We start from the raw sequence: 25,000 nt of genomic DNA, 5'->3' as shown, positions 1-25,000 counted from the left end.
GGGTAGCCAAATTCTCCCGCGCGACTTTATGATCCTACAAAATAACACACCTCATAATAATAATAAAAAAATTAAACTTATATTGAAACCTAAGGATCGGTCGACATGTCCTATAACACGCACGTAGTAATTAATTACATTTAACAAAGCAAGATTAAGGTTAAAAACAAAACGAAACCGGCTGCCTAGCTTGCTAGCATGGTACTTATTAAGTAGCTTAGCAACCAGCTAACATGATATTATTTAGATATGTACACAATTCGCTGTCACTATTAAGACGGGGAAAATATTTTAATATACAAGTTAGGATGTATTTTTTTTTCTGCTTTTAAATAATACTTAATTTAAGCTCGGTTTTAGTTTGTTAGCTAGCCGACTTGGCTTGATGCCATGGAGTGTATTGTCAAACAGATATTAGCCTGATTAGCACTGCTTCTGCTAACGTTAACAAGTGGGCAATTAAGTGTGTTTACATTTCACACCAAATCCCAAAACTGTTTTATCTTATTTTATTATTAAAACCTTTTTTTTTTCCTTTTTTTGTCAAAGTTTTTTCCTCCTCAGTAAAGCTTTCTAATTCTTTTAGCTAGTTAGTAATTTAAACTTTATATTTTAAAAATTATATTAATATATATTCTTTAAATTTATATATGAATTAATATATTTTAATATTAATTAATATATCTGCTCTCTTTTCCATTTATTCTCTTTATTTATCCAAATACGGACAATTGTTAGGTGATTTCGGTAAAAAATTTAAACGTTGCTCCAAAAACAAAGCAAAACAATATAAACAGGAATCGTATCCAGTTTTTTTAATCTGTTATTAATTCTGTTTTCCGTCTGAAATTCTTCTAAAATGTCTGTTCCTGAAAAGAAAAGTCATAATCTCACAATATTGAGTTAATGTTGGCTAAAGAAAGGCTTTTCTCAGAGCCTGAAACATTGACGAAATGAAATAGTTTGAAATTGTTTTGAATTATTTCACTCAGAGTTAAATGATTCGTTTAGACTCGCTCACTGATTCATTAAGCTGCCTGCAGTTTGATTATGAAGCAGGTGTAGTGTAAAAAAAATATATTTTGGAGATTTCACAGACTACTCCGTAAAATCTCCAGCTCTGACTATGAATCCACTCAACTCTGATTCACCTGAGCTCCAAAATGTGGAGTGAATTGCTCTCATTCATGACTAGAATGATTCACTGATTCACTGACTTGAAGCACAGATCAGGCTTGTTGTACACACAGCTGCACAAATTATTTATACAAGTAATAAATGTTTTAAAAACGCAGACACGTTAAAAAGCCAAATATCAACAAACAGACAAATAAAGTGGCTCAGAGCGTGGCTGTGTCCCATAACGATTCATTTACTGACTCCTTGATTTGTTTGGGAATCAATCCAGTCATGTGAATACTGTCAGATGAAAAGTTATTAAGATCCGAATTTATCACGACGTTGATGTCATATCGCCAAGAACTAAGAGCCTGTATGCGTAAAGTCGTGTTCCATTTGCAGTTATGGATTATTCATTATTGTCTCCGCAACGCGTTCGGCCGTGTGTAAGTCCAGCGAGTACACCTGAGCATCTCGACACCACGTACTCATTCACATAGAGTAAGAATAGATCTATAACAGTATATCAAGGTCCATGACTCAGCACTGTTCTAACCTTTAATAATGTGAAACGCTTCAACAATGCTGTACACAGAGCAGTCGCGTAGTACTACAGTTTTATTCCTAGCCTCCCAGACACACATTTATACATCAGTGCCATTTACCTTTTAACAAGGTACAGTGGATGGAGAGCAAGTCTGAAACCAACTTAAAATAAAATACACCCATGGTGAGAAAAGCGAGGCGAAATGATGCAACTTTCACATTTTATTTCCAGAGTTTGTGTGAAATCTGTGTTTTATTCCTTACTGAAAAGTTCTCGCAGTCTTGTTATTTTTCTTCTCTTTTTCCTTCTGTGCCTAACGAACGTTAGATTTATTCATCAGTTAAGTCATTCAGCCACTTTTATAACTTTCTTAACTTATAACACTTCTATTCAATGGCAGCATCAGAATTAGAGTCAGAATCAGGTTTATTGGCCAAGTGTGTTGACACACACAAGGAATTTGGTTCCAGCTGTTTGTGACTCTCAAAAGTACAGACAAATAACACTATACTATACAAACTATACAAGACAATGCAGACGATGATATACAGTATAGACAGAATGAGTATTAAATATGAATATAGAATATGACTGATCAGTTATGTACATAAAGTGTGGGAGTGTAAAATAAGAATATTGTGCAATATTATGCTTTTTGTACAATATATAGCAGCAGTAGTGTGTGTAATATATATACAGATGATTTGATCACATCTATAACATTTGTCGTGACTTTTACGGTTTTTGACCTGTTCGCCAAAACCTCTGACGCAAAAAACCGCCTTAGCGTACTTAGCTTTTTGTAGTAGTTACTTTCACTTTGTGCTGATTCCATGATCCTCGGTCCCGTGAGGCAGTAAAATTCAGGAGCGAGGGACTTTGAGCTCTTCAACAAAAAAAAACCCTAGTTTGAATGATTTTGGCCTTATTTTCATGCGTTGCTATAGAAACAAGAATGTATAAGAAAAAGTGCAGTATTTTAAATATGCAGCTGTATCTGCTGTCTAGATGTTGCTCCAATTTTCTGACTAATCAGATTGAAGATTTCGCACACTGTGGTACAACGCATTTTAATCAACCTCTAGAGGATTTTGGGAATTCTTTTTATTTACTTATTTATTTTTTTATTGCTGTGGCCAAAAATCACTATATATTGCTATATATTGCAGTGTGGTGTTTTTTTTTCCCCCAAAAAAACTTTGCATTTACGATGTAACTTTCCTCGGAAAACTTCTGTTGAATTGCAAGCACAGGGTTCTTCTCCTCCCGGCGAAGACGAGCTACGACGTGATGGCCGCACTCATTTCTACGATGGCTGTACTCAAGTTCGACGCAGGTCAACGTAATACAGCTTTGACTGAATTTAAGATTTTCTCACGATTTAGAGAAATTTCCAGCTCAATGTGCAGTGAGCTTTATTCCAGTGCCAGAGACCAGAGCCTTTCACCTCGCAGAGCATTTCTGAGGTCTTTTGCAGTCTAAACGTATAAAAGTCATGAAATCCCACAATGCACTGCAGCAGGTTCGCCTCCAAACGCAGGTGCAGGATTGCTCTAACACACTTTGCTGAATATTTAGCGTGTTTTGGTGGGACTGAAAGTGTGCTAACTTCATGCAGATCTCTTATCTAGCACATGCAGCTGTGTGTATTTGTGTGTGTGTATGTGTTTATCTTTTACTTTACACATCCCATCTATTCGAGGGTCCTCCTTAAAATCTTGATATCACACCCTTGCATCAGCCCCATACGAAGTTACCGTATGGTTTCAGTGTGTTCTCGTGCAAGTTCTCCTAATTCGATTCTGTGAAATGTATCGAAAGCGACAGACTCTAATATTAATCAGCAGCAACGAACGAAGCTTTTTAGTGAATGAGTATAAACGTGTTTCAGCCCACACCCTGCGAGGGAGCGTGTTAGGGGCGTTCACTGTATCCGAGCCACGTCTAAAAATAAATAAATATCTCAGTATCAGCATATTAAACCCGAAACTTTTTTTTTTCTTCTTTTTTTTTTTTCTTGTTTCTTATTCAGAAATAAAAGTCCAGCATGATGTAAAGGTGCATTAAGCGGCTGAGGAAATCATCAGGGAAATTTCGAAAAGCTTTTTTGTCACTCGGCTCTGTGGCAATCTGTAGTAGATCTCCTTGGCGTAGCTTTGTGAATATGGGTGGGAATGGGACTCGAAGAAAAAGGACAAGTCGTTCTAATGAAAAATGAAGCTAGAAAGTCATGAAGCTTTTTTTAATGAAGCTTTTAAATGAATTTAAGGTCAAAGGAATTTTTTTTTTTGGTCTCTTTATGTGGTGGTTTTCTGGGGTTGTTGTCATTCTGTACCCTGCTTTTAACCGTGGCTAGAGTTATACACACTTTATTTTTATTATTATTATTATTATTATTATTATTATTATTATTGTTATTATTATAAAAAAGGTCAGTAGTAATAAAGTGTCAATAATAAGTACACAGTAGTAGAAAGGAGTGCGATACATGAGTGTGTGTGATATTACACAGTAAGTGTTACACAGTGTCCCATGACTTCAGCAGTAGACAGACTTTCAGACTGATGGCAGAAGGTCTGGGCTCCACAACAGCTTTTATTGTCCAAGTCCCGCCCAACAGGGCGTTCGACTGAACCGTAAAGCAACCAATCACAGTTCCTTTTGTTCAGCATTATATTTAGGGGTGTGAAAATTGATCATGGGCGCTCATCGTCACAGTTAACATGTGACACGACAGCTTTCTTCTTCCATGAGGGAAGTAGAGAGTCACAAGGGCTGTGTTTCACGGTGGACCGTTTAAAAAAAAAAAAAAAAAGTCTCCCGGAAATACCGTCGAATCCAACCAATCAGAGGATGATATCGAAAATCCTGAAGTGTTTTTAATATTGTGTCTACCGTATGCATCAGAAGTACAGTGGGCTTGACGTCTGAGGTTGAGACTAAGCGACTCGCTCGAATGTAATTCAGTACCAGGTGACGTGACATAAAACATTTCTAAATGTTTGGTCCTGAAACTAGAGATGAGAAGTATAACAGTATCTGGATTAGTGCTTGGATAAGTCTGTGTGTTTAAGGCTCACACCAACACTGATCTGGATTCAGTCGATATCAACCACAAACTCTTTCAACGTAATGTCGGGCGTCATCCAGTATGGTGCCCAGTGAGGCGTCGTTCAGTCAAATAATGTCAGGGTTTTTCTTATCAAACAGCAGAACATTTCGTAACAAGAGGAAAACAGGTTCTATTGGGACTTAAGCGGCTGTGGTGGAAATAACCGTGTAAAACCTGGAGCCTTAATGCAGAAGGATTGTATGTATGATTTTATAATGCGATCACGAGCACGACGACTGTACGATTCATTTAGCACGTTTTTCTTGATCATAAATTGACAAATCATTAGCTAGAGCCCAAGTACACTGACGTGTAATCGAGTCACGTGTGTCGATACAAACGGGAAGCGAACATACGAATAACTAGAGAATGACGGACTGTGTGGCGATAATTCTTTATAATGTCCCTATAAAAGTTTCAAACCAGCGAAAAAGTTTCCTCTCAATGCTACCATTTAATAATCGCTGCTGTTTTCAAAGCAGTGAGTCACTTAAGGGTGTTAAAAAAAAGGTGTAAGGAGATTTTAAAGACTTTCCTTTTGGGATTTTGTGTCTGCGATCGATCATGATGATTAATGCAAAATCAGATCGTATGACATCACCTCAGTCTGCCCCCAGCCTCAAGAGTACGGCTCCGGTAGAAAGTCGTCACACATCTCTGTCTTTGTCGGTAGGAGTTTAGTAGAAAAATCCTGCGCTTGCAATTTCACCAATTCAAATCGTTTCCCTGCAAAAAAAAAAAAAAAAGTTTTCAAACTAGCCGCGGCAAAGTCGAGCTTTTTGCTGAGAATTCTGAGTTTTGTGTGGAGTGACTTTGACGCAAGACCCTGCGAATGAGCCGTTACTATAGCAACGGTTACGTATTCGACCAAGAGTGTTCTTAATACGGACCTATGGAATAAAGTCCAACACCACCTGACCAATCAGAGTTGAGACATTGTTTTGGTATTAAAAAATAAATGGTGTGTGTGTAACGTCATAATCTTGAAGTGTTTCCCTCTAAGGAGATTGCTGGTGTGTGTGTTTCAGAGCCTAGCCCAGCTAGAGATCCTGTGTAAGCAGCTGTATGAGACGACGGACACGAGCACGCGACTACAGGCCGAGAAAGCGCTCGTCGAGTTCACCAACAGTCCAGAGTGTTTAAGTAAATGCCAGCTGCTGCTGGAGAGAGGCAGCGTGAGTGTTCATCTCACACACACACACACACACACACACACACACACACTCCTTTCTAATTACTGCTTCTACAATATTTTATCTTTAATCTAGGCGAACTCTCCCCTAACACACTGTTAACTCTTAACACACACCTCGAGGCTCCGTCTCGAACGGTGCGCCATTTTCACCTGTGGACAAATGTTTCAGCTAATGCAGTGTAACAACGTATGACACACTAGTTTGCTTCTTAAGCTGCCACTGCTGGGCCCCTGAGCAAGGCCCCTAAACCTCAATAGCTCAGTTGTATAAATTGAAATACGAAAAATGTTAACGTCTCTGGATAAGTGCGTCTGCGAAATGTAAACGTAACGACCGAGTGTACGATTAATGTCCTTGTTGTTTTACGCACCATACACTCGTTCCTTACATTTACAATTCTGGCATTTAGCAGACACACTTATCCAGAGTTGGCCAAAGTTTCAGGCTATGAGTCGATATTCTGGAAGTCTGGATTACGGTGTTTTAGACAAATTTGTTGGTGTGTTTGGATTTTGTAGCTTTTTGATATCTCTGTGTTCAGGTATTAGTTTTGTACTTTATTATAATCATTCATTCATTCATTTTCTACCGCTTATCCGAACTACCTATCTCGGGCGTCATCGGGCATCAAGGCAGGATACACCCTGGACGGAGTGCCAATCCATCGCAGGGCACACACACACACTCTCATTCACTCACACAATCACACACTACGGACAGTTTTCCAGAGATGCCAATCAACCTACCATGCATGTCTTTGGACCGGGGGAGGAAACCGGAGTACCCGGAGGAAACCCCCGAGGCACGGGGAGAACATGCAAACTCCACACACACAAGGCGGAGGCGGGAATCGAACCCCCAACCCTGGAGGTGTGAGGCGAACGTGCTAACCACTAAGCCACCGTGCCCCCCACTTTATTATATCAGAGATGCAGAAATCCTTACCTAAGTCACCTGACAAGTCAGAGCTCTAATGTGCTTAGTTACGTTTTCCATCTACAGCATTTGGCAGACGCACTTTTCCACACCGACTTACATTTATATCATTTATACAACTGAGCAATCAAGGGTTAAGGGCCTTGCTCAAGGGCCCGACAGTGGCAGCTGGGAAGTGCTGGGGTTTGAACCCCGATCTTCCAATCAACAACAAAGCGGCTTAACCACCTGAGCCCCCACTGACCCCCACCAACAGGTGGCACCCGGATTTATTTTATTAATATATCTATTACTAACAATTTAATTACTTGTGGTTTTTAATATCAGGCGTCTAAAGAGCTGCTAACGCCAATCCCTTATTAATGGTGCTTGCAAAGCATCATTCTTACTATCCTGCATACTCTTCCGGACAAAACTTCGGCGCGTAACTTGTCCCGCAGCTTTTGTCCTAGACCCATGAATGGTGTCAAATCGACCGGCTCATTAAGGAGAGGTGTGCTATGACTTTTATAAGCGATCCGAGTACCGGTACTTCCGGTACCGGGTCTCAAAGTGGCCTTTTTTCCCATAGACTCCCATTATAAACTTTGGAGGTTTATAACTCGGCAAGCTTTTGAACTATCTACACCAAACTCGGCCAGCTCCTTTAGGGTGATACTCTGAACAAAGTTTTAAATTGGTGTACCGACTGGCCTTCCAGTTGTGCCGCAGCCCCGCCCCCAAAATATGCAAAATCAAAAAACTTTTTACAACATGGGACATATCAGAACACTCAAAACAATGAGGGGAACTTGCCACGTGCAAGCACCATTCACATTTTCTTCAGGAAACGTACGTTCTAGTTTTATACATACCACTGTGTAAACACGACCATAAACAAGTAGGTGAACAACTAAGGAAGGAGCTACTGATGGCTCTGTGTAGCGGGAATCCTTTATAACGCACTTCTGAAAAGTTTCAACCAACCACAAAAGTTCACTCACTTCTGCTACTACTTAACTTTCTCACTCGCCGGTTTCTTTTGTTTTCTATCTGGAAATTAATAAGACAAAAAAACCCACACATATGTTACAGCTGAGATGTTAGGCACGGTCATATCATCAGTTGTAAAGGATATTAAAGTCTGACTTGTTGCCTTATTTTCTCTGGGTTGCTTTGTGGGTTGTCTGAGATGACCATGTAGGAGTTCCTACTCTACCATCGGTTGCCGTGGTAACGCTCATCAGCGGGTGGAGCAACTAGTAATTAGTAACTAGTAATAAACTGCATTAAAAGTTTTAACTGCAGCCTGGTCCTTTCCTTTAGGACTAAGTTTGTGATGAGGAGAGAATGAGGACTTTTGGTCCTGATCTGTTAAACAAGGAGAGAGTTCTGTATCTTTATATATTTATATTGTGTGTGTGTGTGTGTGTGTGTGTGTGTGTGTGTGTGTGTTTGCAGTCATCTTATTCTCAGCTGCTTGCAGCCACGTGCCTCTCCAAGCTGGTGTCTCGCACAAGCAACCCTCTGCCACTGGAACAGCGCATCGACATCCGTAAGACACACACACAATCTCTCTCTCTCTCTCTCTCTCTCTCTCTCTCTCTCTCTCTCTCTCTCTCTCTCTCTCTCTCTCTCTCTCTCTCTCTCTCTCTCTCTCTCTCTGACTATGTCTGTTTTTCTTTCTATTTTCATGTGTCTGTCTGTTATTTGGCCTCATCCTTTATTGTCTGTCTCTCTCACATTCACACACAAACTCTTTCCCTATCTCTCTTCTCTCTCGCTCGCTCGCTCGCTCGCTCGATCACACCATGCCAAATATTTATCATGCCAATTAGATTTTCTGAACCTAGTCTACAAACAGTGACCGCTCAGATGTACACAAACGCAATACACTCAGACACGATATCATTTATAGTATAGAAATATATAATAGGTTATTAGAGCTCTGGCTCTGATCGAGGCTGTGTGTGTGTGTGTGTGTGTGTGTGTGTGTGTGTGTGTGTGTGTGTGTGTGTGTGTGTGTGTGTGTGTGTGTACCAGGTAATTACGTGCTGAACTACCTGGCGACGCGGCCCAAGCTCGCTGCGTTCGTCACTCAGGCTCTGATTCAGCTCTACGCCCGAATCACAAAACTCGGCTGGTTCGACTGTCAGAAGGAGGATTACGTCTTCAGGAATGTCATCGTGGACGTCACACGATTCCTACAGGTATAAAACCTCGCTCAGATTTAGCCGGATTTGAAAGTCGATGATGCGACTCGACCGAGGATTTGTCTGTACTAATCCACATCTCAGCTGCTCTTGAAGAGTAGAGACGAAGGTCGTCTTCATCTCCTCGTCCGCGACGGGCTTCTTAGGATTGTCGCTCAATACATAATATACACACTGTTCAAGTCTGGGATTTTATTTTATAAATATATATATGTGTGTATATATATATATATATATATATATATATATATATATATATATATATATATATATATATAATAAATTTATTTATTTATTTTCCTGGGTGTGTTTTCCTTGTTGTTTCAGGACAGTGTCGAACACTGCATTATCGGAGTCACGATTCTTTCCCAGTTAACCAATGAGATTAACCAAGTAAGTTTCACCGCCAGCTTCTACGATGTAAGTGTTCTACTTTTCTCTCTGTTTGTGTGTGTGTGTGTGTGTGTGTGTGTGTGTGTGTGTGAGCACTGCACCACTCACTCTGCTTTGCTTTGCTGGTGAGATTCACAAACCTTCTCAAATTCCCTTTTAATCCAGGGGAAATAAAACAGAAAAATCTGATTTTGTATTTACACTCAGTTCTTTGTCAAATTGTAAGAACTAAGAAGATTCGAAAAGGGAGAAAATTCAGGAATAAATAACGATACATTTAAAAATGGATTTAATAAATCCGAAACGTCGTTAAAGGAAACACAAATATAAACACAAAGCTGCGTCTGCTCTACAGGTCGCATTTGAAAGCAATAATTTTTATGTAACATTGTGGATTAATATTTTAATCCCACTTTAAAAGTATCGGTTTTAAACCCATGACTTTATTCACTTCATTTGTTTTCCAATGTAATAAATTTTAGTTATTTTCAGCCCTTTTTTTTAATGTTTTAGTACAATTAAAATAATAAAGCAAAATGCAAATACTAGAAATATTATAAATTAAAGATTTTATATTAAATTTATATTTTTATAGAAAAAAACGTAGAATTCATGCACATGATTAATAAACTCAACTCTTTAAAGTAAATTATTAAAACAAAACAATAAAATGGATAAATATCTAAAAAAAATAATAATAAATATTAAATTATATAATATTATTGAAATAAAAATTACAATTTTGAAAATTACAAAATTACTATTTTCAAACATCAAGGACATTTTCAAAACAATAAGCAGCAACATTTACAATAACGTATTATTATTATTATTATTATTATTATTATTATTAGTTAATACAGTAATTGTAATAATAATACAGTAATAATTGAGCCTTTAATTTGCCTTTAATATGGCAGCTTGGCAAACTCACAACCTCAGCTACAATTCTTCATTTTCGAAATGTTTTTAATTGTTTTTGTTTTTTTTTGTCATTCTCACCGTTCGTATTTTCCTTTCTCCAGGCCGATACGACGCATCCGCTTACAAAACACAGGAAGATCGCGTCATCGTTCCGAGATTCTTCTCTGTTTGATATCTTCACACTTTCCTGTAATCTCCTCAAACAGGTGACGAGCCACGATCTCAGATAGACAGATTTACAACCCTCTAAAGACGACTTGTCCAGTGCTCCTGCACATATGATCCAAATCCAGGGACTTTCTGTGTCTCCCAAATGGGACATGAGGCTAGTTTTATACTTGGACATAAACAAGATTGATTTATTGTGTTGTGAATGATGTATTTGTCAGTGTTAGCTAGCTCATCTCATAAGAAGTAATAATAAACAGGGCAACATCTGTAACAGCTGGAGTAGCAGAAACAGGTTTTTTGGGGTTATATCATTTTTTTCCCAGCGTTTCACAATTATAATAATTAAAAAAGCTCATTTTAAAGTTAATACAGACTTTTTACAAACACTGGATGTTTCAACACAGTTAAAACGCTTCGAATTTAATTAGTTATTCGTAATTTAGTTAACATTTATTGAGTTTTATTAAATTATGTATTTATTAATTATTAACAAAACTAATAAAAAATATTAATTATTTTTATTGATGTTTTAGGCTGCTTTCAAATCATTAAAAATAAAAATAACACTTTTAATTATTTCTGTGTTTTGATTGGATAACAGGCTTTTTTTGTTTGTGTGTTTTTTGTTTGTCACCCCTTTTTCTCTCGTGTAAAATGCTAAACCAGCCGTGTGTGTCACTGCAGGCGTCAGGAAAGAACCTGAACCTGAACGATGAAGGCCAGCACGGTTTGCTAATGCAGCTCCTGAAACTCGCTCACAACTGCCTCAACTTCGACTTCATCGGCACGTCCACAGACGAGTCGTCAGACGACCTGTGCACCGTCCAGATCCCCACCAGCTGGAGATCAGGTGACTTTCACACCTCCATCTTTATCCAGAGCAATTTCATCAAGTAGTTTTCCAAAAAAAAAAAAAAAAAAAAAAAAAAAAAAGAGAGAGAGAGAGGGGGAAAAAAACAACGTCATTTTGACCCCAGTTTCTACCTCGGAAGCTATTTATTCATTTGCTGCAGTAGATCTCAGGGTTGTATTAATACATTTGCATTCATTTCTTATTGATTCTGTAGCAACTACTTGTACAGAAAGACCTTCAGGATGAAGAGGTTTCTTTTTAACATGACCGCGAGTCTTTGAGTGACGAGACACGATGCGGTCATGAGACGACTCGAAAAGAGCTCTTCATCGCCCTTTACTTCAGTCACTTATTTTTTCATTTAACACTCTATTGAACCGACTCTGTTCACTGACGTTGCACAAGGACAGTTAATCGGAACACATAAGAAAATGCGGCTTCGTCGTTGTTTTAATAAACAATCGTAATGCTAGATTTAATCGGTGTGAGCTGAATAAAACATCCTGCTGTGTACAAATCCGCTTGAACAGGTTTGGAGATTTCAGTTTTAACAAATACGCGTACAATATTATTATTATTATTATTATTATTATTATTATTATTATTATAACAATAATAATACAGGAATAAAGACATCTTTTGAAGACCAAACTGATATTCAATGGAAATCACTGGCCATATGGTGCAGACCTATAATAAAGCACTTAAATAACATTATCTCTCTTTCTCTGTTTTGTAGCTTTTCTGGACTCGTCGACATTGCAGCTGTTTTTCGATCTGTACCATTCCATCCCTCCGTCTCTCTCTCCTCTGGTAAGTGAAGGACCGAGCTTTCTGTTTCAGGTCCATTATCAGTACCCGTAGGTCACTTTATAGACATATACTACACACACACACACACAAACACACACACTTACTGACTGGAGCTGTGATCTGTTGCTATGCAGACTTTTTTTTTTTTTTTGTGTGTGTGTTCTGTCAGTGGAAAAGCTGTGACTAGATATAATTTGGCTGGTGGAGTATTCTCAGTATAGCAGTGGACTTGACTGTGTGTGTGTGTGTGTGTGTGTGTGTGTGTGTGAGACCCTGATATGAGTGTATCGTGCACACACTTGTTAGGACAGGGTTCTAAGAATATTTAGAACCAGGGCTGATATCAGGAGGGTGACGAGGGTACAGCCTTCCCTCATACCACAGACCTCAGGGTCATTGCTGTACTGAACACAAGAAAACGTACAGTGGTGAAATCTGTGATATTGTTCATTATACTAGCAACAGAATCATCCGCTGGGACGTTTGTCAAGTCTTCATCTGTCCAGTTGGGCTGAAGGTCTACTCTCTTCTCTGATTCCTGGTCCTGACTGACAGGATGGGACTCTGTTGTGGTCTTTGGGTGTTATAGTTAGTCCTTCTAAAGGTTTTTGTGTGTTGTGAGATGCTTTTCTCCTCAGCACGGTTGTATTGAGTGGTTTGCTCTACAGATTCTGGTTTGTCACCTCTGACCTCTGCTCTACCAACAAGGATCTGGTGCTCACAGATCTGCTGCTCCCTGGATGTTTTTCTCTCATTTATTTTGGTCATAATTGGCTTCCCAACAGCGACCCTGGTGCAGTCAGTAACTGTATAATCACACATGAATGAAAAGTGATAATTGTGAGGTTTTGTAGTTGGACTATATAAAGTGTACACACAGAAAATATTATTAACTGCACTTCCCTGAACTAACTATCTAATGTGTTTTTTTTTTTAGGTTTTATCATGTTTAGTTCAGATCGCGTCAGTCCGGCGTTCCCTGTTCAACAACGCTGAGAGAGCCAAGTTCCTTTCTCATCTAGTCGATGGAGTTAAGAGAATATTGGAGAACCCACAGGTCTGTGAACCAGAAGAATTGGAATAACATGACACAATCTGGGCCTGTTTGCCTGTCTATTCGCATGCGCCTCCTGCCTCTGTGCATATCTCTGCCTCCTGCCTCTTTTTGTCTCTCTGCTTCCTGCCTCGGCGCGTCTCTCTGCCTGCCGCGTCTGGGCATCTCTCTGTCTCTGTGCGTCTCTCTGCCTGCCACGCTTCTCTCTGCTTTTCTCTCTGCCTCTGCACGCCTCTCTGTCCCCTGCCTCTCTGCCCCCTGCCTCTCTGCCCCCTGCCTCTGCGCGTCTCTCTGCCTTTGTGCGTCTCTCTGCCTGCCGCCTTTGTGCGACTCTCTGCCCCCTGCCTCTGCGCGTCTCTCTGCCTTTGTGCGTCTCTCTGCCTGCCGCCTCTGCGCGTCTCTCTGCCTCCTGCCTCTGCGCGTCTCTCTGCCTTTGTGCGACTCTCTGCCCCCTGCCTCTGCGTGTCTCTCTGCCTTTGTGCGTCTCTCTGCCTGCCGCCTTTGTGCGACTCTCTGCCCCCTGCCTCTGCGCGTCTCTCTGCCTTTGCGCGTCTCTCTGCCTGCCGCCTTTGTGCGTTTCTCTGCCTGCCGCCTCTGCGCTTCTCTCTGCCTCCTGCCTCTGCGCGTCTCTCTGCCTTTGTGCGACTCTCTGCCGGCTGCCTCTGTGCGTCTCTCTGCCTGCCACCTTTGTACGTCTCTCTGCCTGCGCCTTTGTACATCTCTCTGCCTGCGCCTCTGTGCGTCTCTCTGCCTGCGCCTTTGTGCGTCTCTCTGCCTGCGCCTTTGTGCGTCTCTCTGCCTGCGCCTTTGTGCGTCTCTCTGCCTGCGCCTTTGTGCGTCTCTCTGCCTGCGCCTTTGTGCGTCTCTCTGCCTGCGCCTTTGTGCGTCTCTCTGCCTGCGCCTTTGTGCGTCTCTCTGCCTGCGCCTTTGTGCGTCTCTCTGCCTGCGGCCTCTGTGCGTCTCTCTGCCGGCCGCCTCTGTGCGTCTCTCTGCCGGCCGCCTCTGTGCGTCTCTCTGCCGGCCGCCTCTGTGCGTCTCTCTGCCGGCCGCCTCTGTGCGTCTCTCTGCCGGCCGCCTCTGTGCGTCTCTCTGCCGGCCGCCTCTGTGCGTCTCTCTGCCGGCCGCCTCTGTGCGTCTCTCTGCCGGCCGCCTCTGTGCGTCTCTCTGCCGGCCGCCTCTGTGCGTCTCTCTGCCGGCCGCCTCTGTGCGTCTCTCTGCCGGCCGCCTCTGTGCGTCTCTCTGCCGGCCGCCTCTGTGCGTCTCTCTGCCGGCCGCCTCTGTGCGTCTCTCTGCCGGCCGCCTCTGTGCGTCTCTCTGCCGGCCGCCTCTGTGCGTCTCTCTGCCGGCCGCCTCTGTGCGTCTCTCTGCCGGCCGCCTCTGTGCGTCTCTCTGCCGGCCGCCTCTGTGCGTCTCTCTGCCGGCCGCCTCTGTGCGTCTCTCTGCCGGCCGCCTCTGTGCGTCTCTCTGCCGGCCGCCTCTGTGCGTCTCTCTGCCGGCCGCCTCTGTGCGTCTCTCTGCCGGCCGCCTCTGTGCGTCTCTCTGCCGGCCGCCTCTGTGCGTCTCTCTGCCGGCCGCCTCTGTGCGTCTCTCTGCCGGCCGCCTCTGTGCGTCTCTCTGCCGGCCGCCTCTGTGCGTCTCTCTGCCGGCCGCCTCTGTGCGTCTCTCTGCCGGCCGCCTCTGTGCGTCTCTCTGCCGGCCGCCTCTGTGCGTCTCTCTGCCGGCCGCCTCTGTGCGTCTCTCTGCCGGCCGCCTCTGTGCGTCTCTCTGCCGGCCGCCTCTGTGCGTCTCTCTGCCGGCCGCCTCTGTGCGTCTCTCTGCCGGCCGCCTCTGTGCGTCTCTCTGCCGGCCGCCTCTGTGCGTCTCTCTGCCGGCCGCCTCTGTGCGTCTCTCTGCCGGCCGCCTCTGTGCGTCTCTCTGCCGGCCGCCTCTGTGCGTCTCTCTGCCGGCGGCTTCTGTGCGTCTCTCTGCCGGCGGCTTCTGTGCGTCTCTCTGCCTGCCGCCTCTGTGCGTCTCTCTGCCTGCCGCCTCTGTGCGTCTCTCTGCCTGCCGCCTTTGTGCGTCTCTCTGCCTGCCGCCTCTGTGCGTCTCTCTGCCGGCGGCCTCTGTGCGTCTCTCTGCCTGCGCCTTTGTACGTCTCTCTGCCTGCCGCCTCTGTGCGTCTCTCTGCCTGCTGCCTCTGTGCGTCTCTCTGCCTGCGCCTTTGTGCGTCTCTCTGCCTGCCGCCTCTGTGCGTCTCTCTGCCGGCGGCCTCTGTGCGTCTCTCTGCCTGCGCCTTTGTACATCTCTCTGCCTGCCGCCTCTGTGCGTCTCTCTGCCTGCCGCCTCTGTGCGTCTCTCTGCCTGCTGCCTCTGTGCGTCTCTCTGCCTGCGCCTCTGTGCGTCTCTCTGCCTGCCGCCTCTGTGCGTCTCTCTGCCTGCCGCCTCTGTGCGTCTCTCTGCCGGCCGCCTCTGTGCGTCTCTCTGCCGGCCGCCTCTGTGCGTCTCTCTGCCGGCCGCCTCTGTCCGTCCCTCTGCCGGCCGCCTCTGTGCGTCTCTCTGCCGGCCGCCTCTGTGCGTCTCTCTGCCGGCCGCCTCTGTGCGTCTCTCTGCCGGCCGCCTCTGTGCGTCTCTCTGCCGGCCGCCTCTGTGCGTCTCTCTGCCGGCCGCCTCTGTACGTCTCTCTGCCTGCGCCTTTGTCCGTCCCTCTGCCGGCCGCCTCTGTGCGTCTCTCTGCCGGCCGCCTCTGTGCGTCTCTCTGCCGGCCGCCTCTGTGCGTCTCTCTGCCTGCCGCCTTTGTGTGTCTCTCTGCCTGCGTGTCCGAATGTGTCTGTGTGTCTCTGCCTGTGTGTGTGTGTGTGTTTTATTTAATTCTATTTGATCATTGATTGCAAAACATCTGAATGTTGAGCAGATGCCAGTATTATCTTACCAGTGTAATTACTCACAATTAATTATCTACTGATTTGGCCGTTTGATATTTCATTCTTTTTTTTGTTTAACTCTAATAGAGAATGATCTGTCTCTTAATTTCAAAACCAAAGTACATGTGTGAAGCCACATCCTTATTCCTTTTCTCTATGCTTTCTTGCTTATTATTGTACGTGTGTGTACGTGTGTGTACGTGTGTGTACGTGTGTGTACGTGTGTGTACGTGTGTGTACGTGTGTGTACGTGTGTGTACGTGTGTGTACGTGTGTGTACGTGTGTGTACGTGTGTGTACGTGTGTGTGTTAACAGAGTTTATCGGACCCAAATAATTACCATGAGTTTTGCCGCTTGCTGGCCCGACTGAAGAGTAACTATCAGCTCGGCGAGTTGGTGAAAGTGGAGAATTATCCAGAAGTTATTAGACTTATTGCAAACTTCACTGTCACCAGCTTACAGGTGAGAGAGACACAGGAAAAGGCAGACTGATGTCCACACACACACACACTTCACAATTTATTACCATTTTCATAAAATAACAGAATAAATAATGAAGCAAATATTCAATTCCTATTGAAATGATACTATTCTAACTTTTTATTGTTTCTTTAAGAATGGAAATGATGATAACTGTGTGAATATAATTGTTTTTCTCATCGTTGTATCATTACTCTATGTTCATGATGCATTGTGTGCAGGCTGATTCTTGGTGTGTGTGTGTGTGTGTGTTATTGTTTGTAGCACTGGGAGTTTGCGCCCAACAGCGTTCACTACCTGTTGAGTCTGTGGCAGCGCCTTGCCGCGTCTGTACCCTACGTTAAAGCCACAGAGCCTCACATGCTGGAGACATTCACACCCGAAGTGACCAAAGCTTACATCACGTCCCGTTTGGAGTCCGTGCACATCATCCTGAGGTAAAAACACACTCTAAATAACGCAAACTTGTGTTTTTTTTTAAAGGAGTGATGATGTACAGATTTCACAGAAACTCACCTTAGACAATTTACAAATAGGTTGCACTCCGTTTTGTGTATGTGTGTTTGTGTGTGTGTGTTGAGGGACGGGATGGAGGATCCACTGGATGACACCGGTTTGGTGCAGCAGCAGCTGGATCAGCTCTCAACTATCGGCCGCTGCGAATACGAGAAAACCTGCGCCCTGCTCGTCCAGCTGTTCGACCAATCAGCACAATCCTACCAAGAGCTCCTCCAATCAAATTCCAGCAGTATGGACACTGCAGTGCAGGAGGGTGAGCGCTTCATACACCACAATCTAAAGAGGTTTTTCTTCTGCTGACAATAATAACATCGTTGTGTGTTCAGGTCGATTAACGTGGTTGGTGTACATCATCGGGGCCGTTATCGGGGGCAGGGTTTCCTTTGCCAGCACAGACGAGCAGGACGCCATGGACGGAGAACTTGTGTGTCGGTGAGAATTTATATTTATTGTAGGGTTAATTTTTTTTTTTTGGTTTATGTTTTTGTCTTTAACGTTACTTACACATGCTGAATGGTGGTGATTAGTGTCAGACATTTTTGTTGTGTTGTATTTTAGTGTTTTGCAGCTGATGAACCTGACAGATTCTCGGCTTGCTCAAGCCGGGAACGAGAAACTGGAGCTGGCCATGCTCAGCTTTTTTGAACAATTCCGCAAAATCTACATTGGAGACCAGGTGCAAAAGTCCTCTAAGGTAATTATAACAATATCCTTAATGGTGTTTACGTGGCTGGCCCTTTAACTACTTCATATCTCATAATGAAGCTCATAACTGTGAGTGAGCGTGTGTGTGTCTGGGAGAGAGAGAGTGCGTGTGCCCCTGTGTGTCTGGGAGAGAGAGAGTGCGTGTGCCCCTGTGTGTCTGGGAGAGAGAGAGTGCGTGTGCCCCTGTGTGTCTGGGAGAGAGAGAGTGCGTGTGCCCCTGTGTGTCTGGGAGAGAGAGAGTGCGTGTGCCCCTGTGTGTCTGGGAGAGAGAGAGTGCGTGTGCCCCTGTGTGTCTGGGAGAGAGAGAGTGCGTGTGCCCCTGTGTGTCTGGGAGAGAGAGAGTGCGTGTGCCCCTGTGTGTCTGGGAGAGAGAGAGTGCGTGTGCCCCTGTGTGTCTGGGAGAGAGAGAGTGCGTGTGCCCCTGTGTGTCTGGGAGAGAGAGAGTGCGTGTGCCCCTGTGTGTCTGGGAGAGAGAGAGTGCGTGTGCCCCTGTGTGTCTGGGAGAGAGAGAGTGCGTGTGCCCCTGTGTGTCTGGGAGAGAGAGAGTGCGTGTGCCCCTGTGTGTCTGGGAGAGAGAGAGTGCGTGTGCCCCTGTGTGTCTGGGAGAGAGAGAGTGCGTGTGCCCCTGTGTGTCTGGGAGAGAGAGAGTGCGTGTGCCCCTGTGTGTCTGGGAGAGAGAGAGTGCGTGTGCCCCTGTGTGTCTGGGAGAGAGAGAGTGCGTGTGCCCCTGTGTGTCTGGGAGAGAGAGAGTGCGTGTGCCCCTGTGTGTCTGGGAGAGAGAGAGTGCGTGTGCCCCTGTGTGTCTGGGAGAGAGAGAGTGCGTGTGCCCCTGTGTGTCTGGGAGAGAGAGAGTGCGTGTGCCCCTGTGTGTCTGGGAGAGAGAGAGTGCGTGTGCCCCTGTGTGTCTGGGAGAGAGAGAGTGCGTGTGCCCCTGTGTGTCTGGGAGAGAGAGAGTGCGTGTGCCCCTGTGTGTCTGGGAGAGAGAGAGTGCGTGTGCCCCTGTGTGTCTGGGAGAGAGAGAGTGCGTGTGCCCCTGTGTGTCTGGGAGAGAGAGAGTGCGTGTGCCCCTGTGTGTCTGGGAGAGAGAGAGTGCGTGTGCCCCTGTGTGTCTGGGAGAGAGAGAGTGCGTGTGCCCCTGTGTGTCTGGGAGAGAGAGAGTGCGTGTGCCCCTGTGTGTCTGGGAGCGAGAGAGTGCGTGTGCCCCTGTGTGTCTGGGAGCGAGAGAGTGCGTGTGCCCCTGTGTGTCTGGGAGCGAGAGAGTGCGTGTGCCCCTGTGTGTCTGGGAGAGAGAGAGTGCGTGTGCCCCTGTGTGTCTGGGAGAGAGAGAGTGCGTGTGCCCCTGTGTGTCTGGGAGAGAGAGAGTGCGTGTGCCCCTGTGTGTCTGGGAGAGAGAGAGTGCGTGTGCCCCTGTGTGTCTGGGAGAGAGAGAGAGTGCGTGTGCCCCTGTGTGTCTGGGAGAGAGAGAGTGCGTGTGCCCCTGTGTGTCTGGGAGAGAGAGAGTGCGTGTGCCCCTGTGTGTCTGGGAGAGAGAGAGTGCGTGTGCCCCTGTGTGTCTGGGAGAGAGAGAGAGTGCGTGTGCCCCTGTGTGTCTGGGAGAGAGAGAGAGTGCGTGTGCCCCTGTGTGTCTGGGAGAGAGAGAGAGTGCGTGTGCCCCTGTGTGTCTGGGAGAGAGAGAGTGCGTGTGCCCCTGTGTGTCTGGGAGAGAGAGAGTGCGTGTGCCCCTGTGTGTCTGGGAGAGAGAGAGTGCGTGTGCCCCTGTGTGTCTGGGAGAGAGAGAGTGCGTGTGCCCCTGTGTGTCTGGGAGAGAGAGAGAGTGCGTGTGCCCCTGTGTGTCTGGGAGAGAGAGAGTGCGTGTGCCCCTGTGTGTCTGGGAGAGAGAGAGTGCGTGTGCCCCTGTGTGTCTGGGAGAGAGAGAGTGCGTGTGCCCCTGTGTGTCTGGGAGAGAGAGAGTGCGTGTGCCCCTGTGTGTCTGGGAGAGAGAGAGTGCGTGTGCCCCTGTGTGTCTGGGAGAGAGAGAGTGCGTGTGCCCCTGTGTGTCTGGGAGAGAGAGAGTGCGTGTGCCCCTGTGTGTCTGGGAGAGAGAGAGTGCGTGTGCCCCTGTGTGTCTGGGAGAGAGAGAGTGCGTGTGCCCCTGTGTGTCTGGGAGAGAGAGAGTGCGTGTGCCCCTGTGTGTCTGGGAGAGAGAGAGTGCGTGTGCCCCTGTGTGTCTGGGAGAGAGAGAGTGCGTGTGCCCCTGTGTGTCTGGGAGAGAGAGAGTGCGTGTGCCCCTGTGTGTCTGGGAGAGAGAGAGTGCGTGTGCCCCTGTGTGTCTGGGAGAGAGAGAGTGCGTGTGCCCCTGTGTGTCTGGGAGAGAGAGAGTGCGTGTGCCCCTGTGTGTCTGGGAGAGAGAGAGTGCGTGTGCCCCTGTGTGTCTGGGAGAGAGAGAGTGCGTGTGCCCCTGTGTGTCTGGGAGAGAGAGAGAGTGCGTGTGCCCCTGTGTGTCTGGGAGAGAGAGAGAGTGCGTGTGCCCCTGTGTGTCTGGGAGAGAGAGAGAGTGTCCGTGTGCCCCTGTGTGTCTGGGAGAGAGAGAGAGTGTCCGTGTGTGTCTGGGAGAGAGAGTGTGTGTGTCCCTGTGTGTCTGGGAGAGAGAGAGTGCGTGTGCCTGTGTGTGTCTGGGAGAGAGAGAGTGATTGTGCCCTGAGGTGGGTTTTTCACCCTGTCCACGGTGTCTCCTGTCTTGTACTCAGAGTCCCCTAAGATTTACATTATAGTCATTTGGCAGACCTTTATCTCATTTATACAACTGAGCAGTTAAGGGCCTTGCTCAAGGGCCCAAGTAGAAGCATTGCAGTGATGGGATTTAAACTCAGATCTGATGTAATTCTTAACCACTGACCACCCCCCCCACCCCCACCCCCCCCTTTCCTCCTGCAGGTCCCCTGTCTATACACAGTAGAGTAAATGGACAGATGTCAAAAATACATCAAATTGCTTTAGTACAGAAGAGAAGAACATTGTTTAGGACATGTTTTTATTGGGCTGGTAATGATGACCGTAATGATGACCGTAATGATGACCACGCTTTATTTCACGTCTGACAGCACAGATTAATTGCAGTGGAAATGAACAGGGTTACGGCACATTACACGTGTTTTCCCCTTTATCTTAGTGGTTCATTAACACCTATGAATATTCACATATTACGATTAGGCAGGTTTGAGAGCTGTTAAAGGATTTCTACTTTCTGTAGACCATTATCTAGAAAAAAGTTACCAGAAAGCAGTAACTAAACGAATTTCTGTCTGTCTGTCGCTCTGTCTGTCTGTCTGTCGCTCTGTCTGTCTCTGTCGCTCTGTCTGTCTGTCTGTCGCTCTTTGTGTGTGTCTCTCTGTGCGTGTATGTGTGTCTGTCTGCCTCCGTGTGTCTGTCTGCCTCCGTGTGTCTGTCTGCCTCCGTGTGTCTGTCTGCCTCCGTGTGTCTGTCTGCCTCCGTCTCCATGTTCCTTAGTTGTACCGGCGGCTTTCAGAGGTGCTGGGACTCAATGACGAGACGATGGTACTCAGTGTGTTTATCGGCAAAATGTGAGTGACACAGTGATCACACAACAACAGCCACACACAGAACATATTCATTACACTCACTCAGCTGTTTTTCTCTATCGATCATCAGAACTCTTATTTTCGGTGGAGATATAAAAAGTGATGTTGTAGTTTGCACTAGTGTTCTCCCTTTAAGAATCTGTACTGATTAACCGGAAGCCTCATACATGATATTATATTAGACACTATTATTATTACTATATTATTCTTTTAATGTCTTTTGGTTTTGTGTGTGTTGTGTTTTAGAATCACTAATCTGAAGTACTGGGGACAGTGTGAACCAATCACGTCCAAAACACTACAGCTTCTCAACGATCTCTCCATCGGATATCCTTTTCCTTGATTGAAATGAATACTCATTTTCCTTGATCATCATTTCTAGAAATATGTATTAAAGTGAATGGGGGGGGGGGAAGGGATGGATGTCGGATAAGAATTCTTGCTGTTGTAGCCGACTGTAGGAAGCCCTCGGTGTTGTTTTGTGCTTGTGTGCTTCCTTAACCTCTGTGCTGCACGTACAGCAGTGTGAGGAAACTGGTGAAGCTCAGCGCCGTCCAGTTCATGCTCAACAACCACACGGTACGTCCTTTTTGTTCCACACCCTTAAGCTCAATCCAGGCAATCGTGTGTTCCTGCTGTTGTGTTTGATGTATTAGGTTGTGTGTGTGTTTGCAGCGTGTTGATGTAGTTGTGATTCTCATGTATTTTGTACAGAGTGAACACTTCTCCTTCCTGGGTGTGAACAATCAGTCCAATATGAGTGATATGAGGTGTAGAACCACGTTTTACACAGCATTAGGACGCCTGCTCATGGTGGATCTCGGTGCGTTTCATTACGTTTCTTATTATTAGTTGGTGTATTAGTTAAAAATGGCCTAAAAATACAATAATAATGATCGTGTGTATCATGTAATAATAGTGTGTGCGTGTGTGTGTGTCCCTGTGTCGTGTGTGTGTGTGTGTCCCTGTGTCGTGTGTGTGTGTGTGTCCCTGTGTCGTGTGTGTGTGTGTGTCCCTGTGTCGTGTGTGTGTGTCCCTGTGTCGTGTGTCGTGTGTGTGTCCCTGTGTCGTGTGTGTGTCCCTGTGTCGTGTGTGTGTGTGTCCCTGTGTCGTGTGTGTGTGTGTCCCTGTGTCGTGTGTGTGTGTGTCCCTGTGTCGTGTGTGTGTGTGTCCCTGTGTCGTGTGTGTGTGTGTCCCTGTGTCGTGTGTGTGTGTGTCCCTGTGTCGTGTGTGTGTGTGTCCCTGTGTCGTGTGTGTGTGTGTCCCTGTGTCGTGTGTGTGTGTGTCCCTGTGTCGTGTGTGTGTGTGTCCCTGTGTCGTGTGTGTGTGTCGTGTGTGTGTGTGTCCCTGTGTCGTGTGTGTGTGTGTCCCTGTGTCGTGTGTGTGTGTCCCTGTGTCGTGTGTGTGTGTGTGTGTGTCCCTGTGTCGTGTGTGTGTGTGTGTCCCTGTGTCGTGTGTGTGTGTCCCTGTGTCGTGTGTGTGTGTCCCTGTGTCGTGTGTGTGTGTGTCCCTGTGTCGTGTGTGTGTGTGTCCCTGTGTCGTGTGTGTGTGTGTCCCTGTGTCGTGTGTGTGTGTCCCTGTGTCGTGTGTGTGTGTCCCTGTGTCGTGTGTGTGTCCCTGTGTCGTGTGTGTGTCCCTGTGTCGTGTGTGTGTCCCTGTGTCGTGTGTGTGTCCCTGTGTCATGTGTGTGTGTGTCCCTGTGTCGTGTGTGTGTCCCTGTGTCATGTGTGTGTGTGTGTCCCTGTGTCATGTGTGTGTGTGTGTCCCTGTGTCATGTGTGTGTGTGTGTCCCTGTGTCGTGTGTGTGTGTGTCCCTGTGTCGTGTGTGTGTGTGTCCCTGTGTCGTGTGTGTGTGTGTCCCTGTGTCGTGTGTGTGTGTCCCTGTGTCGTGTGTGTGTGTCCCTGTGTCGTGTGTGTGTGTCCCTGTGTCGTGTGTGTGTGTGTCCCTGTGTCGTGTGTGTGTGTGTCCCTGTGTCGTGTGTGTGTGTGTCCCTGTGTCGTGTGTGTGTGTGTCCCTGTGTCGTGTGTGTGTGTGTCCCTGTGTCATGTGTGTGTGTGTGTGTCCCTGTGTCATGTGTGTGTGTGTGTCCCTGTGTCATGTGTGTGTGTGTGTGTCCCTGTGTCGTGTGTGTGTGTGTGTGTCCCTGTGTCATGTGTGTGTCCCTGTGTCATGTGTGTGTCCCTGTGTCATGTGTGTGTCCCCGTGTCGTGTGTGTCCCCGTGTCGTGTGTGTCCCCGTGTCGTGTGTGTCCCCGTGTCGTGTGTGTCCCCGTGTCGTGTGTGTCCCCGTGTCGTGTGTGTCCCCCCGTGTCGTGTGTGTCCCCGTGTCGTGTGTGTCCCCGTGTCTTGTGTGTCCCCGTGTCTTGTGTGTCCCCGTGTCTTGTGTGTCCCCGTGTCTTGTGTGTCCCCGTGTCTTGTGTGTCCCCATGTCGTGTGTGTCCCCGTGTCGTGTGTGTCCCCGTGTCGTGTGTGTCCCCGTGTCGTGTGTGTCCCCGTGTCGTGTGTGTCCCCGTGTCGTGTGTGTGTGTGTCCCCGTGTCGTGTGTGTGTGTGTCCCCGTGTCGTGTGTGTGTGTGTCCCCGTGTCGTGTGTGTGTGTGTGTGTGTGTCCGTGTCGTGTGTGTGTGTGTGTGTGTGTGTGTGTGTGTCCCCGTGTCATGTGTGTATCCCTGTCTGCAGGTGAGGATGAGGACCAGTTCGAGCAGTTTATGCTTCCTCTGACTGGCGCATTTGAAGCCATCGCTCAGATGTTCAGCACAAACACCTTCAATGAGCAGGAAGCCAAGGTGAGCTTTTTTTTACCCAGTCAAGTACACACAGGCATTGTGAAGGCGTCACATGATTTATCATCACACCAGAACTCATCTGGTTTAGACTAGAGGTGCTTCAGTGCACAGCAAAACATCACAAGTGTTCCGTTCATGCAGGTTAGGGAAAAACTCCTGACAGACAGGAATATTGTATTGTCTTTGTGTCACACTGTTGGTAGGTAAATACAAGCAAAATGAAATGCAAATATTCAACAGCTCTGGTCCTGAGGAGAAGCATTTTGTGAAGCAGCAGGAAGAATGTTTTATAAAAGAAGAGATATTTGGTATTCTTTCTTTCCAGAGGACGTTGGTGGGTTTGGTGAGGGATCTGAGAGGAATCGCCTTTGCCTTTAATGCCAAAACCAGCTTTATGATGCTCTTTGACTGGATGTATCCTTTCAGCCTGATTGTTTTACTCCTCCGCTGCCTTTCTTTTTCTTTTTCTCTTTCCTTCCTCTTTTGTTGAGTTAAATTGTTTGCGTTCTTAACCGGGAATGGACCAGCTACCCATCGTACATCCCAATCCTCCAGCGAGCTATAGAGCTGTGGTATCACGTTCCAGCCTGCACGACACCCGTGCTCAAACTCATGGCAGAGCTCGTACATAACAGGTAGCGTCGTGTTCCTGATTTTACAGCTTGCGGTCACTTCCAGTCCTCTCTTTGACTCTGTAGTTTGTAATATTCTGTCCCAGAATGA

General features: G+C 46.3%; 1 protein-coding gene across 2 annotated transcripts in view; it reads left to right on the top strand.

The window, feature by feature from the left end:
* The window catches only part of xpo7 (exportin 7), a 34,183-nt gene that overhangs the window by 1,170 nt on the left and 8,013 nt on the right, over positions 1-25,000 (top strand). Inside the window, exons 2-21 of one of the 2 annotated variants that reach the window (XM_060896388.1) lie at positions 5,807-5,953; positions 8,351-8,444; positions 8,933-9,099; positions 9,430-9,495; positions 10,521-10,625; positions 11,275-11,440; positions 12,183-12,256; positions 13,194-13,313; positions 16,527-16,673; positions 16,956-17,128; positions 17,273-17,463; positions 17,537-17,642; positions 17,769-17,904; positions 21,402-21,475; positions 21,740-21,820; positions 22,009-22,072; positions 22,208-22,316; positions 24,171-24,277; positions 24,603-24,691; positions 24,805-24,912. In XM_060896388.1, the coding sequence (XP_060752371.1) occupies positions 5,807-5,953; positions 8,351-8,444; positions 8,933-9,099; positions 9,430-9,495; positions 10,521-10,625; positions 11,275-11,440; positions 12,183-12,256; positions 13,194-13,313; positions 16,527-16,673; positions 16,956-17,128; positions 17,273-17,463; positions 17,537-17,642; positions 17,769-17,904; positions 21,402-21,475; positions 21,740-21,820; positions 22,009-22,072; positions 22,208-22,316; positions 24,171-24,277; positions 24,603-24,691; positions 24,805-24,912 (2,324 nt within the window). Of the gene's footprint in view, positions 1-5,806; positions 5,954-8,350; positions 8,445-8,932; positions 9,100-9,429; positions 9,523-10,520; positions 10,626-11,274; positions 11,441-12,182; positions 12,257-13,193; positions 13,314-16,526; positions 16,674-16,955; positions 17,129-17,272; positions 17,464-17,536; positions 17,643-17,768; positions 17,905-21,401; positions 21,476-21,739; positions 21,821-22,008; positions 22,073-22,207; positions 22,317-24,170; positions 24,278-24,602; positions 24,692-24,804; positions 24,913-25,000 lie in introns of both variants that reach the window. The other variant, XM_060896387.1, reaches the window with a different exon arrangement.

The sequence above is a fragment of the Tachysurus vachellii genome, chromosome 20 (genome assembly GCF_030014155.1).
Source record: "Tachysurus vachellii isolate PV-2020 chromosome 20, HZAU_Pvac_v1, whole genome shotgun sequence".
In the NCBI taxonomy this organism is placed as follows: domain Eukaryota; kingdom Metazoa; phylum Chordata; class Actinopteri; order Siluriformes; family Bagridae; genus Tachysurus; species Tachysurus vachellii.
Note: the sequence above shows the minus strand (reverse complement) of the source record. Positions and strands in the feature narration are given on the sequence as shown.